This window comes from Lasiosphaeria miniovina, assembly GCF_030549165.1.
Source record: "Lasiosphaeria miniovina strain SMH2392-1A chromosome Unknown B0T26scaffold_4, whole genome shotgun sequence".
In the NCBI taxonomy this organism is placed as follows: Eukaryota; Fungi; Ascomycota; class Sordariomycetes; order Sordariales; family Lasiosphaeriaceae; genus Lasiosphaeria; species Lasiosphaeria miniovina.
This window is the reverse complement of record NW_026848223.1, coordinates 1,123,561-1,136,869: the sequence shown is the minus strand read 5'-3', so window position 1 is coordinate 1,136,869 and position 13,309 is coordinate 1,123,561. Positions and strand designations below refer to the sequence as shown.

Sequence of the window (13,309 nt, the reverse complement as noted above, 5' to 3'; positions counted from 1 at the left end):
CGTGTGGGAACAAGCTCAGATGTTTTAGTGGGTCGACAAGATGGGGGATGGAGGGGTGCAAGTGGCCAAGCACCCAACTTATGTTATGGCCTGCTGCTGCTAGGTGTGCTGCTGCAGGCGGGGTGTCGATGGCCCAAACTCCGAGCAACCGCGGGGAGATCTTCCTAGCAGATCTCGAATCGGAGGTTATAGAAGGGGGGAATAATGTGATATAGATATCCGCCCGCCGAATCTGGAATCTGGAATCTGGATTGGGATTATTTGGATGGATCCAGGCCTGTAATATCCCGACCCCGCTAGAAATCCCGGCTCGCTGGGAGGAAGTCGCGGCGGAGGCAAGCGAAAGGCACCAGACTAATGGCGCCAACAGTCGCTAGCCTGGGCGGAGCTTGAACGGTGGGTGCTGGATGACGTGAGAGAAGTCGCGGGAGTCAAAGTACTAAGATGGGGCTGAATGCCCTGGTAGTGTAGACGGGAGGTATTTGTATTTGTAGTAGTGTGGTTTGGGGTGCAAATCAAAATGCGGATACACAGCAATCTAGGTAAGTGGTAAGGCACGGAGGTCCATCCATGGCAGCTAGAGGTATCCGTACTTGGATTTTGCCCCTCTTGGCAGCTCTAGAGGTGCCGGTGCGGCGGGTTGACAACTATCAAAAGCCGTTTAGGTAAGGTACGTAACAGGGTATGCACGTGCTTTACCTTGGGTAGGTATCCCTCCTCGAAAGACAGACATGCATGGAGGCGAGGTGCAAGACTAACGGACGGAGTGACTGACTGACTGACTGACAGGGAGGCGGGGGAATTCCGAACGCTGTCATGGTGCAGTGGCTGGAGAGAGACATACAGGAAAAAGAAAGGATGGATGGCATAGGATAATCCAATCCGTCCACGGGAAGCACATCCATCTCACCTCACGTTATTGGACTTGTCGGACGGACATTCAGCTTTGGTGCAGCACGGAGGCGGCAAGCGCCCTGACTGCCAGTGTGTCTCGGAGGAGGGACGGACTCGCGTCTCTTTTGTGCTTTTCTCTCAAGGAACAGACGCTGGAATTGGTCGAGACGATCACAACGGCTGCAGTCACGCAGGAGGCGACCTATGGCCCAACCCTAACGAGGCTAGACTGGAGGGCGGGCCAACTAAAAGAGAAAGTCCAGGCGAGCCAGACTGCAGAACATTGGCTTCCCCGGCCGCGGGGGCCCTGCGCTGGGTGCTAAAACGACAGTCTTGGAGCCAAAATCTATCCAACCAATTCCCCCCCTTTCCACCAGGCTGTTACCTTTACGTGCCTGCGTTGCGCAGACTTGAATGATGCTCGCCTTGTGGATGCGCGTGCCTTACGCACCCACCAGCCAACGACACTTGGCCATTCAAGCGAGACGCTGCAAGGACGGACGCCAAGGACTCCCGAGCATCCAACCACACAGCCAGACAATTGACGGGCTTCCGGTGGGACTAATGCCAGGAACGAAAAGGCTTTCAGAATCGGGCAGGGACGAAGGAACACATGAGCCGATCACGGCAGGAAGGAAGGCCCTGGGCAGGCATGTTGGTAGGACGTACCTTCCATGTTTACCTATCTCATTTCGTAATGCAATTAGCCCTACGGTATCCGTAGAGTCCTGGCGCTTGCTCTCAGTTCCAGACACACAACTCCGCCTCCATTGAACTGAATGGCTGCAGCCCGCCACTGGTTGCTTCGCCTGGCTTCCATTGAGCTCGGCCGTCAGCGGTATTGATGCGTGTGTTTAGGCCCCCTCGTGTACGAATTGGCTCGGCGTCGGAAGTGTCTGTCGATAAGCATCCGTCGGTAGTCCGAACGCACGACTCTGGCCTATCGAACTCGAGCACCGCGGGACCGCTGGCCTAGCAAGGTCCAAGTGCCTGACCTGACCTTGGAAGGCATCGAATTGCCCAACCACAACAACAGACATACGGGCCCGCCCGTAGCCACTCCGCCTCTTGCTTCAGCCGCTGGAGCTCCTGATACCTGTATTACAGGAAGCGTTTGTTGGTAGGTAGGTCGGTCACGGCTTCCTTTCCATCATTATCGCTCACCAGAGGCTGCCACGCCGCCCAGGAAAAGCAAAAGAAAGACGCAAAAAAAGAAAGAAAAAAAAGAAGCAGATGACCTGCAATGACAGCGTGGACAATCCAGCGTGCCTTGCTTTCAGGGCGCGTATCGTTGTCGTGGCTGTAGCCGTCGCCTCGTCTTGCAGGAAATCGATCCGTCCGCTACGTCCTCCGGCCCGTCTCTAGACATGGACCATACCTAGGCAATCATAGTTGGGCATCACCGGCCAGACTCGCTGGCCGGGTTACGCTGCAGCTCGTATCTCGCACGCACGCACATATACCTCTTTCCCGATGACCAAGACGTCCTCCGACTGGACAGTAGCTGTGTCGCGCAAACCGGCAATTCGTGACATCGTGACATGGGGAATGTGCGCGCGATCCAGGGGTTCAGTTGCTATGGGCTCGTCTGAGCGAGTCGAGGCCAGGCGGCGCGCCTGGTCCAACATCGCCGCCGTTTCCCGTTTTGTCTTTGCTTCTTGGAGCAGTCCGCCGTTGTCCGTTGGCCGTAGCCAGAACTTGACACACACTAACCAAAATATAGCTTAAACGGCCGTATCGGTTGAATACGTCCATCCTATCTATCTTTGCAATGGGATCTCTCACTGGGGACGCTAAGAGAGGCGTCTAGATCGAGGAATAATGGCTCGGTTCTCCCATACCACTTTACAAGCAGACGGCTTGAGCGTCGAAGACTTGGCATGCTCAACTGCCGACACATCTTCGGCCCCCCGAACTCGGAATGCTACGCTCACACTCGCCTACCTGCCTGCGTCCTATAGGTATTGGCTATTTGGCGTAAAGTCGACCCTCGGTAAGCTCTATTGAACTTCTCCTTTCTCATCGTCATCGGCTTCTTTCCCCGACAAGACTCCATCCACGGCCCGACGAAGCCTCTCCTCTTACCGCCGAGCCACTGGCTTGCTACCATTAGCTGTACCAGCTAGCACTCCATTAGTGTCAACTCTCCGGAACAGACCAAGCTGAAAGACTATTGGGACCTGGCCAGGATTAGCGCCCAGCCTTTTCGGGATTCCATGGTCGGCAACTAAAAGAGTACATGCTGCTGTTAAAGTTTGGACGGCAACAGCCGCCAGTCGGCCATTTTCTACCCAACTACTCAACGTCCCACCCATTACAGCAGGTTCAGAACGTTATAGATGGCCTGATCATCCCTTTTATTTTAAGAAATCACAGTTGATCAATAATACGCTAGTGGCTGGTACTCTTTCGAACCTCTGTTTATCTTGAATGATTAGTAATAAAGCATCAGCAGATGAGCTCTTACGTTGGAAGGTTAAACCTCGACGGCCTACTTTTCCAACTATTATTTGTCTATTACTGTATTTGGTGATTACTTGAGACGCTCATCATTCATGTCTTTAAGGCTCTGACGACATTCGCCACCGTCTGTTCTGTCTTTAGTCGAGTAGATCACCAGTCTCCATGCTGTTCTTGGCACGACGGAGAGTCCAAGCGACTCATCTGGGCCCTAGCGGAACGTGATCATCCGAGAAGCCCTCTCTCTCTTGTTTGTCTTCGGTTGTTAAGCCGCCATATCCTCTAGCTTTCCACTTCGCCACCCGCAGACGGGCCCGGGTCCAGTGGTAAAGCGGCATCAGCGGCGGACTTTTCAACATCTTGACTCGTCGAGCTGAGCGTCTCGGTGGCCTTGCGCCCCGAAATATCGTTCCAAGCTTTCCTCTCGGCAAACTTGAAAGGGTTTCCCTGTGCTTCGTGCTCGGCCAGAAGATCATCGAACGTCTTACCCTCTGCCGCGGCCGCTTTTCGGATCTTGCGTGTGCGTAACAGCCAAACTAAATGGGAAGTGAATATGCCAATCTCAAGGATAATGCTGCGGAAATCGTCAGAACTTTGTGCCCAAGTGGGTTGCTTGTTTCCCGCTTACCAAATTATATAGAGAACGCCACCCAGCACATCAAACGAATTCTGTACGACTTCAGGGGTTCGTTAGCCACTTGCTTCTGCAGGGATCAAAGACCGAGATGGGATCACCTACCGAGCGCCAAGAGCGAGAAGAAGGCTCCAGACCAGTCCATGCAAAGGAAAATCTGCCTTGCGTTAACCGCGTTTATCCCCAGAGGCTTCTGGTTTGGCCAGACATACCCAGTTTATCCCTATTACACGACCTCTTCGCTTCCATATTTCGCCATATGGCGGAAGGAGGCCGATTGCAAGAAGCACCGCAGCGAAAATTCCAACGACGAAGATTGGAACCTCGTTCCCGTCGTTATACAGGGGCTGAAAGGTCAGCTTTACTGTCTCGAGTTTCAAGGTCTTCACCTGTGGAGCTTACCCTCAACGTGAAGATCAGTGCTGCCTCGACGCCAGCAAAGACAGCTGCGATTGTGAGGGCTAAAGCTGCTGCCTTCCACACCACCCACTTGCTATGCCTTGTCAGCCCATAGTACTGATTGGCTACAGGAGTCGCTCTTCGGCCACACTAACTTGTGGTACACCAAGATTTGAGCCCAGCCGACGAGACATAACCCCATGAAGGCGTTAGGTTGCACCTGCAACGGAATGTTGAAATTTTGGGCGATCGAATACACGCCGAACGGAACACCACCTGTGGTCCGTCTTGTCAGATCTGGCGCCTGACAGACCGGCACTTTTCTCACTCACAAAGCGCCCACATGAACATCATGGCCCCTGGCAGCCCGTCTGTCTTCTTGGTCCGCCAGTTCGTCCATACTTGAGGAATCAACTATAAGGACACATGAGTACAAATTGCGTCGCGGCAGTGAGACCAGTCGGCTACTCACTTGGACGCACCAAAGTCTAGAGCGCGAAGAAAGGGAAAGTTTAGCACGGGATCTCGCCAAAGCCGAATTTGGGCATCCTTACACTGCAGAAGGTATCAGCAACCATGCCTGTAATTTCCGCCTGCTAGGTGGGAAAAGAGGGCTTTACCTGTGCCAATTGTCTAAACATATTGAAAAGGGGGATTTAGTTAATAAACACCCAATTCGCAGGCAGACCAATCTGCTTCAGACTTACACCTAAAACATTCGCAGCCTTTCGCAATGAGAATTATATCGTCAGCAATAAGCACAAGCACACCACCCCCGGTCTGAAAAATCCACCGGACGAGGCCTCGGAGCAACTTACAAGCGGGATGTCTGTCTGCGGCGCCATTTCTGTGCCGCGCGGCCAAGGGTATTGGAAGAAGAGAGGGGGCTTTTGGCTTCACCGCGAATTTGCCCTATCTTCTTCACCCTTTTACTGAGGAAAGAGCGGGCAGGATGAGGAGCGGTTGAGCAAGAGGGGGGGGTGGGGGGGGGGGGGGTGGGTTGTGTTTTCCAACTAGGACCGAGGTATTCACTTGGGCAAAGACAAGCGACGGCATCAAGGAGTGGCTTTAGACAATTGAGAAGAAACTGCAAAACAGCCTAACATAGGTAACAATTCCCTTCTGACAGAGTAGTAGGATTAGAAGGTACGTCAATTAAACTTCAATGGACAAAGAGAGCAGCAGGGAGACGAGCTTTTGTTTTTTTCTTGGGCCGAAAATGGGGGGATGAGGGGGGGCTATTCGGCCAATCCAGAACAAAAAGAAGGCCGGCTTCGAGAACCCACACACAATGGTCCTAGTTATAGATAAAGGAAAAAAAGGCGAGGAACAAAGAAGAAAGAGTCCACAAAAATAAATCTCCTAGAGGACGTAAAGGGGAAAGGATGAGAAGGATCGTTGGAAGCATGAGGTCACACTAAGGCACAACGAGCTATTAGCGCCTCGCCCTCGCTTCTTCGCCATCCTACGGCCCCCTCCTCTCATACATAAACCACGAGAACGAGTGCAAATCTGAATAGGATTGTATTCCAACACTATTGTTACAATGATGGAGAAAAGATGACTCGATTGGGGTCCAGCACGATTCCTAATCGAAACATTTAATAAAGTGCTGAACAGAAAGAGGAAACAACCAAACCCCACACATATGAAAAGCAGCCTCTTTTTTTTGGTGGGCTTCGCCTCGATGACGCTATTCGTCTCCAGCGGGGGGGAGGGGAGGAGACAACCCTTCGGCGTGAAGAAGCAAACTGCAGCTTTTCACAAAATAAGAAGAGAAATGTCGGGGATGTCCGTGTTCCCTGACTACTAATTATTAGATAATGAGAAAAGGTAAAACACGAAGGAAACCCTCGGGGCCGGTTGTCGGAAAGGTGGTGGTGGTGCGGTGCCTTAGCCGATGTCTTGATGCAAGTCGGGACGGACAGGTTCCTGGTGGCGTTGGTGCAAATGGAATGAATCCACACCCGCCGCTTCTCTACAGGTTCCGTACATGAAATTAGCGTCTCTTTGTTTTCTTTCGAGATATGAACGACTTGTGCGCTGAAGATTAGAAGGAAACGAACCGTATCTTTTTGCACTACAGATACAGGAGCACTCCATGTCTACCGGATGGCCGAGTTGTGAACGAATCCGACGTGGTTGCGGCTCCGAAATTAAGCGAGCCCCAGCCCATTGGATGACGCCGACGACCGCGGGGGATGAAGCCGGAATCGATATCAACTTCAGGTGCCTAAGAGAACAGCCCCGGGTGAAGAGATAGAGGCAAACATTCTAGCATTCCCGACGTACTCTGTACGACCAAAAATCAAGCTGAACTAGTACAGTCCGTGTCAATACTCAGCATGGCCAGTTACTATGTATGCACTTTGTGATAGGAGAGTATAGTACATACAATCTAAGCCCTGAATGTTTGTTAGCAGGGGCCGTTCAAGATATAAATGGCCTCTGTAAGGAAAGAGCCCCAACCCACACACACGACCAACCCACACGCGTACCGAGCGGGCCAAGACCTCACTCCTTTGTCATGACCTCTCGCCCGCTAGCCCTGCACTCTGTCATGTATATAAGCAGTGGCCCTCGCCCCTTCCTTTGCGAGGGCCAGGTTGAAGCCTCTTACCAATACCAGTCATTGCTCGTCCTATTCAGTACCTTCGTTGTGACCACCTTGATCAGGCGTACCTGCCTTCACTTACACCTCAGTATCCTACGGCTCGCCCCAAACGTCTTTCTCCAAGGAGAGTAAGAGCTATCGATTGCAAAAGCCTTTCGGGGTTTGGACTGAGAGACCGGGGAAATATTAGAAGCCGTGAAACTAGCACTCGGCCCTAGAATGGATTTCAGATGCCAATCCCCTGCTTTTCAGGACCTTGTCCACTGAAAGTGCTGATACCCGCTGTAAATACAGTGCGGATTGGTTGGCTGAATTAGCACTGTGCTCTCGCGAAATTTTCGTCCTCGCATTGAATACAATAGACCGTGAGATGAGTGGAACCAGCGCTCACCCTTCAACTTGATATCAATCTTTGAGGAAAGGGCTTTATCCAAAGATTTGAACTTGTTTGGGTATAAGTCATTTGACAAAGGAAACGGATCACTGCTAACGGTGTCTTCTGATTATTGCTTGCCCAGGAAAAAAATTCCGGGCCCAAATAAGCACTCTCAAAGCCTCCAACCCCACGGGTCTATTGAGGCCAGGGTTCAGTACAATGGCCGCCCTCGAGCAGAAAACAGTGAAGAGGAAGGCGGATGACGACGGCAGCAAGAAGAAGAGAAAGAAGGTGCGCGAGGACGAGGCCGACCTCGATGTCGAAGCCGGCCTGAACAGGGCCTTTGAGCGCATGGACAGCCAGCTTCTGGCCGACCACATCGCCCAGAAGACGAGCCGCTTTGGCACAGACCTGAGTCCCATCGAGCTGTCGGATCTGTACATTTCAGGTAAGGAAAGAAAGCAGCCGGAGTTGCGCCGCTGGTGCTTGGCCCGGAACCCCCCCCAGAACAAAGTGCAGAGTACAGGTTTACTGACGGGCGAAAACCGGGGGGGGGGGGGGCAGCGACGGCTATCAAGGACACCACTTCCTGGCAGAAGCCGCGGTCGCAGAATAATTTGCCTGACTTCCTCGAGGCTTTCTCCGAGAACCCGGAGAAGCTCCAGTCGGCCCCGAGGAAGCTGGGGGCGCCGCACACCATCATCGTAGCCGCAGCAGGCCAGCGCGCCGCCGACCTCGTCAGGTATGGAGGTCCAGCACGTCCATCTTGGACTCAATGTCTTGAGATGTCTTTCAGGTCGACTGACTAATCTGGTTCTATCTGTACAGATCCGTCAGGACGTTCCAGCAAAAAGGAATCCCTGTGGCGAAGCTGGTAAGGCCTTGCCGCGCATTTTCGCTGCCCTTACAAGACTGGGGGGGCTAACTCGTTTTTTTCTTCTGTGCAGTTCGCCAAGCACTTCAAGGTAGAAGAGCAGGTCGCATTTCTCAAAAAGACGCGGACGGGAATTGCAGTCGGCACGCCGCAGCGCTTGATCGACTTGATCGATGACGGTACTTGATTTTTATCTTCTCTCCTCTCTCCCTTACCCATCTGTGTGGGAAATGTCTAATCTCCTTATTTTGCTAACTTGCTGAAGGCGCCCTGTCTATTGAGCATCTGAAGAGGATCGTGATTGATGCCTCGCACATCGACCAGAAGAAGCGAGACATCACTAACATGAAGGAGACGATGCTGCCGCTGACAAAACTGCTCTCGAGAAAGGACCTCAAGGACAAGTATGCGAACGAGGAGAAGCCTACGGAATTGATATTTTATTAAGTACTACTTTCGGGACTTTCTGAAACAGTGAAAACCGCCCCGAACGATGCTTGAGGCCTCTGGTCTGTTCCCGGGTGCCGAGTGCGGGTCAAAAGACAGCTGAGTGCTTGATGTTTATTATTGAGTTTCTGAGGGGCCATGGCCCTCCGGTTTCTTTCTTGCTGCTGGTAGGGACCACTCAGTTAGCGCCTTCTTGCTCTTGACAAACGGAATCCTGCCGTTGGTGTCCCATTCTCTGGATTCGTGATGAAACTGGAAGGCTCGATCATCATGGCGGAAAGTCGCTATCATGTGGGACTGCAAAGCGCGCCTGCCTTTACTGCCTACACAGTATTCTTCCTTTGGGACTCTCGCAATATGCTCCTTCCACGGCTGGTGCCCATGAATTCCACGCTGTATTTAGTGCTTCTCGCCGTGGTGCACTTCCAACTTCTCTCCTCCATCACAGCCACCCATCATCAACCATCTCCTTTTTGGACGTCCCTCGTTTTTTTGGATTAGGTGCCCAGATTCTTTTCACGTCAATCGTTTGAACCCCCTTTTTGGAGATCATATCTTTGCCTGCAGCTCTCCGGGCCACCGCTGGGGCTCTCTCTCTCATCAGCAGCCATGAAATCCGCAGTGCTCTGGAGCTTTACGCTATTCTCAAGCATCCCGTCAGTTTTAGGGCTAGATGCGAGCAATCTGCCCGATTGCGGTGGGGGCTGCCTGGAACCTAGCTATCTGGGCTCGGGATGCGCCGACCTGCAGTGCGTCTGCCAGCGAGACCAAGAGCTTCAGGCATGTCTTCTCTTCGCCCAAACGCCGTCGTCTCCGAGCTTAGCTAACCATTGTGGACGGCAGAAACTCTTCCAATGCCTCTTCACCAACTGCAATGCCGAGGACTACGTTCCCGCCATCAAGCAAATCACGGCTGCCTGTATCAACTCGACCGTGACGTCGACGGTTCACAGCCTTATAGGGACCCAAGACCCCAGCAACATCACGGCCCGCGGCTCTCCCATACAACTCAATGTCAATCTTCAAATGGCGTACGAGGGTGTTGCCGAACCAGCCATCACTGGCACGCCGGTTGTTGTCAATGACAAGTCAGCAGTCACCGACGCATTGCCTGATATCTCCCTGGGCAATCAGTCCCCAGTCGAGATGAACATCAACCTCAATTACGGAAGCAACAAGCCTGGCACCGCGACAACGTCTAGCAACCCCGCTGCCGTCGCTGCCCGGCGACTCCTCGGTAACTCTATCAGTCTCGTCAACGACACGTCTATCCATCTCGACTGCCCCCCTGGACAAAACCCCAACGGTGGAATTCACGACCCAAGTCCTTTCGTGACGAGCGGGCCTCCTTCAAACAACGGCAACGGCGGCCCGCCGGGGCCATCTGTCACAAGTGGACCTGCCGCTCCCGGCCCAGGCGCTGGCAACCCGGGAGGCAACGGACAATCGCCGCCCTGCCCACCCGAAGGTGGCCCTGGAAATGGGGTTGGCAATGGGAATGGTGCACCTCCTCAGGTCACAGTTACCGTTGCTATTCCAGTAACCCCTGTGGGACCACCCTATGGCTCTCCCATGAGCGGCAATGGTGGGAATCCCGGAGCAAACGGAGCTGGGACATATGGATCTGGTGCTGGATCTGGTGCTGGATCTGGTGCTGGATCTGGTGCTGGATCTGGAAATGGAGGCTTCCCGAACGGCTGGGGCCCTGTCGGGAATGGCGCCGGTACTGGTGCTGGGCCTGCACAGTACGGACCACCAGCTCCAGCTTTTCCTCCTCCAGCTCCAGCCTCTCCTTCTCCAGCTCCAGCCTTTCCTCCTCCAGCTCCTGCTTTTCCACAACCAGCTCCGGCTTTCCCTCAAGCAGGCGGGCCGGCATGCGCAAATCCAGCGCCCCAACCGGCTCCCATGGGTCCGCCTTTCAATCCAGGCGCAGAGTCTGGAACCCCCAATGGCAATGGCCTGGGAAACGGATTGGGGGGATCACCACCTTGCCCTCCTGGCCCGGACTTCGGAAACGGCAACGGAAATGGGAATGGTAACGGCTGGCCGGCTCCAGGTTTGGGGTCAGGTAGCGGTGCAGCTAGACCCAGTCCATGTCCGGCTCCAAATTTGATGGAGGGCCCGTTTGTTGAAACAGTCATTATCATGGGAACGCCAAGTCCCGAGGCAGTTGTCCCAACAACATGTCCTTCGCCCCCACCTCCGCCTCCGCCTCCGCCTCCACCACCTCCACCACCTATGCCGGCAGCCCCGCCCATGTCTCCGTGGCCCATGGCTCCGGCTCCATGGCCAGCATCTCCGCCGCCCCCACCCCCTCCTCCGCCGCCTCCTCCGCCACCGCCACCAATGTACGGCCCGCCACCTACTCCATGTGCATTCTACGAAGCGAAGGCCGCTGCAGAAGTTAGAGCACCTGAATTCGTCACGGTCACTGTCGCCGTTCCAGGAGGTAATCAGTACGACCAGACCCCTGCAGTCGTCGGCGGTTACGGCAGCCCAGGATCGGCCCCAGGTAGCGGGGGCGCCGGAGCCGCACCCGGAAGTGGCGGTGCAGCAGCTCCCCTGCCAAACATTCCACCAGCTCCCTGGAGTCCTCTCCCGGCACAGGTTACCGCATCCCTGTCACACAGACGCGGACCGTCCTTTGCGCTTCTCACCATATCAACCCTCGGTGCTGCTCTTGTACAGGCTGCCCTGCTTTACACCTAGGAATCAATACTCTTGAGTCTTGTGTGCGGCAATTTTCTGGTCCCGAAGTATTATGTTACAGCAAGCTATTAGAACGGAAACAGGATGCATATCAGTAACTACGGCGGTTCTCGAGACATATATTGGGAGGAGTGGTTGTGCTGGTATTGACATGATATCGAACAGAGGACTATTGTATTGATGAGGGCTGACCTCGGTCTCGTACCCCGCTTGTGAATTCTCTTGGGAAGGCATAAAGGGGTGGCGAGTAAATAACTTAGATAGACAATTAGAACGGCTGTGGTCCAGCTTGGGAGTGCTCATCGCTTCTGCTGTTGTGATGGTCGTATTCCATCTTGATCTGGTGTCTCTTCCCGTGCATGGCCTCTACTCGTTCTTCTCGCCAGCTGGTTAGTAGGCTGAGCAGGGCAGCTTCGGAGGCGCCTTGGGCCACCAAAAGTGTGCCTTGTCGGGGGCTATAATCTGCACTGCAATTTTTAGCTGAGGAGGGCCTTCGAATTTTTAGCCCTTTGCTCTCCTCTTTTGACCTACCTGAAGGCAGTCAAGCTTGCACTGTGATATTTAGCTCGAAAGGAACCTCGTAAACCAGAAAACTCGTCCAACTGCGGCCGCTCTTGCACTGCAAATTTTAGCCCCAAGGAGGCCAAGTTGCGACATGTGAATTGGTTGAAACATGATCAAACACTGGACGAGGAGCTTTGGAGATGGAGTAGCGCCGCAGACGAGGTCATGACGAGCCGAATATACGAACAAGCCGAGTGAATGCACGAAAGTTCAAGTCAAACGCAGTTCAAGCATGGCAAGATCAGGAGATAGAAGTTATATGGCTATAGGCACTATAACTATAATGGCCAACATCCAGTTATTGCCGGTAGGTAAGATTCCTTGCGAAAGCGGCCCAAAGCTACGGATATGACCACCGACAAAGAAACAATGTTTGTAAGGGTGTAATTATATCTGTCCTGAGCAATCCAAAGTTAGCCAAAATGTTGCGCGCCATATCAGATACAGCTAGACCAATATTTGTATGGACGGGTCGTTCAGAATATGTAAGAATGGACTATCACTTTGCCACCAGATATAGCAGCCCCGGCGAGGGCGCCACCTGATGGCTATCAATCGCAAATTACGCTCATCATGACAACCTGAGCCACGAAACTTGTGGTTGGTGGGGGAGGGGAGTGTTGTGTTTTTTGTCAAGAGGATGCATACCTGATGAATTTCTGCCGGATTTCCCCCGGGGACGAAGACTGGCTGGCTGGCTGGCGGTCTTCCTCCCGAGAAAATCCGGGTGCGGTGGTCGTGGTGACTACCACGCGCGCACACACAAACACAACGCACGCCTGCGTGCGTTGTGTGGGTGAAGAAAAACCCCGAGGCCTTGCACGAATCGCTTACTATCGCTTCTCTCTCCCCCTTCTCTGCTCGTGCAAGAATGAGTTCCGGAGAGGGGGAGAGAGAGGCGTGATAGTGTTCGTTGCTGAAGAGGTTTGGAATTCGAGGAGGAAGAAAAAAATTGAGCAGAGGTTAAATATCTCAAATTTTTTGAAGGCCCGCTTACTTAAGCTCCTTCACCCGTCAAAGTCAAGGCTTCTTTTTGCTGGTGGAGTGGTGGGGGGATAATTGTGGGCCAAGAGGTGGGTTGGGGGACAGCACTTCCAGGCTGTCTCTGGCAGTTGGTGATTGGGGCTGTCGGACCGTTGGGCAGCCAGGTAGGTGGGTGAGTGGGCAGACTTGCTGGACCTCGTTCCATTCCTTCTCTCAGTTCACCGCACAGCAAGCAACCCCCCTGCCAAGGACAGCATGGTGCAAAATGCATGCATTGCCGATGCGGCAGCCTTGTTGATGGCGAAGCGCGAGATATAACTTGCTATTACCCACATGCTTCATTTTGCTTTCTCT

General features: G+C 53.5%; 3 protein-coding genes across 3 annotated transcripts; 2 read left to right on the top strand and 1 right to left on the bottom strand.

Annotated features, from left to right (window-relative positions):
* Positions 1-3,636: 3,636 nt before the first annotated feature.
* Positions 3,637-5,232, bottom strand: B0T26DRAFT_751182 (uncharacterized protein; the record flags this gene model as incomplete). The annotated part of the gene is made up of 8 exons (XM_060445339.1): positions 3,637-3,928; positions 3,983-4,031; positions 4,094-4,145; positions 4,201-4,335; positions 4,391-4,481; positions 4,543-4,663; positions 4,720-4,801; positions 5,206-5,232. The coding sequence occupies 8 exons, from the start codon at positions 5,230-5,232 to the stop codon at positions 3,637-3,639; spliced, it is 849 nt and encodes a 282-aa protein (XP_060295869.1).
* Positions 5,233-7,596: 2,364 nt separating this feature from the next.
* On the top strand, positions 7,597-8,698 carry B0T26DRAFT_740628 (U3-containing 90S pre-ribosomal complex subunit-domain containing protein; the record flags this gene model as incomplete). Its single annotated transcript, XM_060443867.1, has 5 exons — positions 7,597-7,825; positions 7,942-8,119; positions 8,206-8,251; positions 8,325-8,430; positions 8,517-8,698. The coding sequence occupies 5 exons, from the start codon at positions 7,597-7,599 to the stop codon at positions 8,696-8,698; spliced, it is 741 nt and encodes a 246-aa protein (XP_060295868.1).
* A 609-nt stretch (positions 8,699-9,307) lies between these two features.
* On the top strand, positions 9,308-12,516 carry B0T26DRAFT_675441 (uncharacterized protein; the record flags this gene model as incomplete). The annotated part of the gene is made up of 7 exons (XM_060439830.1): positions 9,308-10,237; positions 10,299-10,761; positions 10,836-11,210; positions 11,680-11,796; positions 11,997-12,116; positions 12,270-12,282; positions 12,486-12,516. 7 exons carry the CDS (start codon positions 9,308-9,310, stop codon positions 12,514-12,516), a joined length of 2,049 nt encoding a protein of 682 aa, XP_060295867.1.
* Positions 12,517-13,309: the final 793 nt, after the last annotated feature.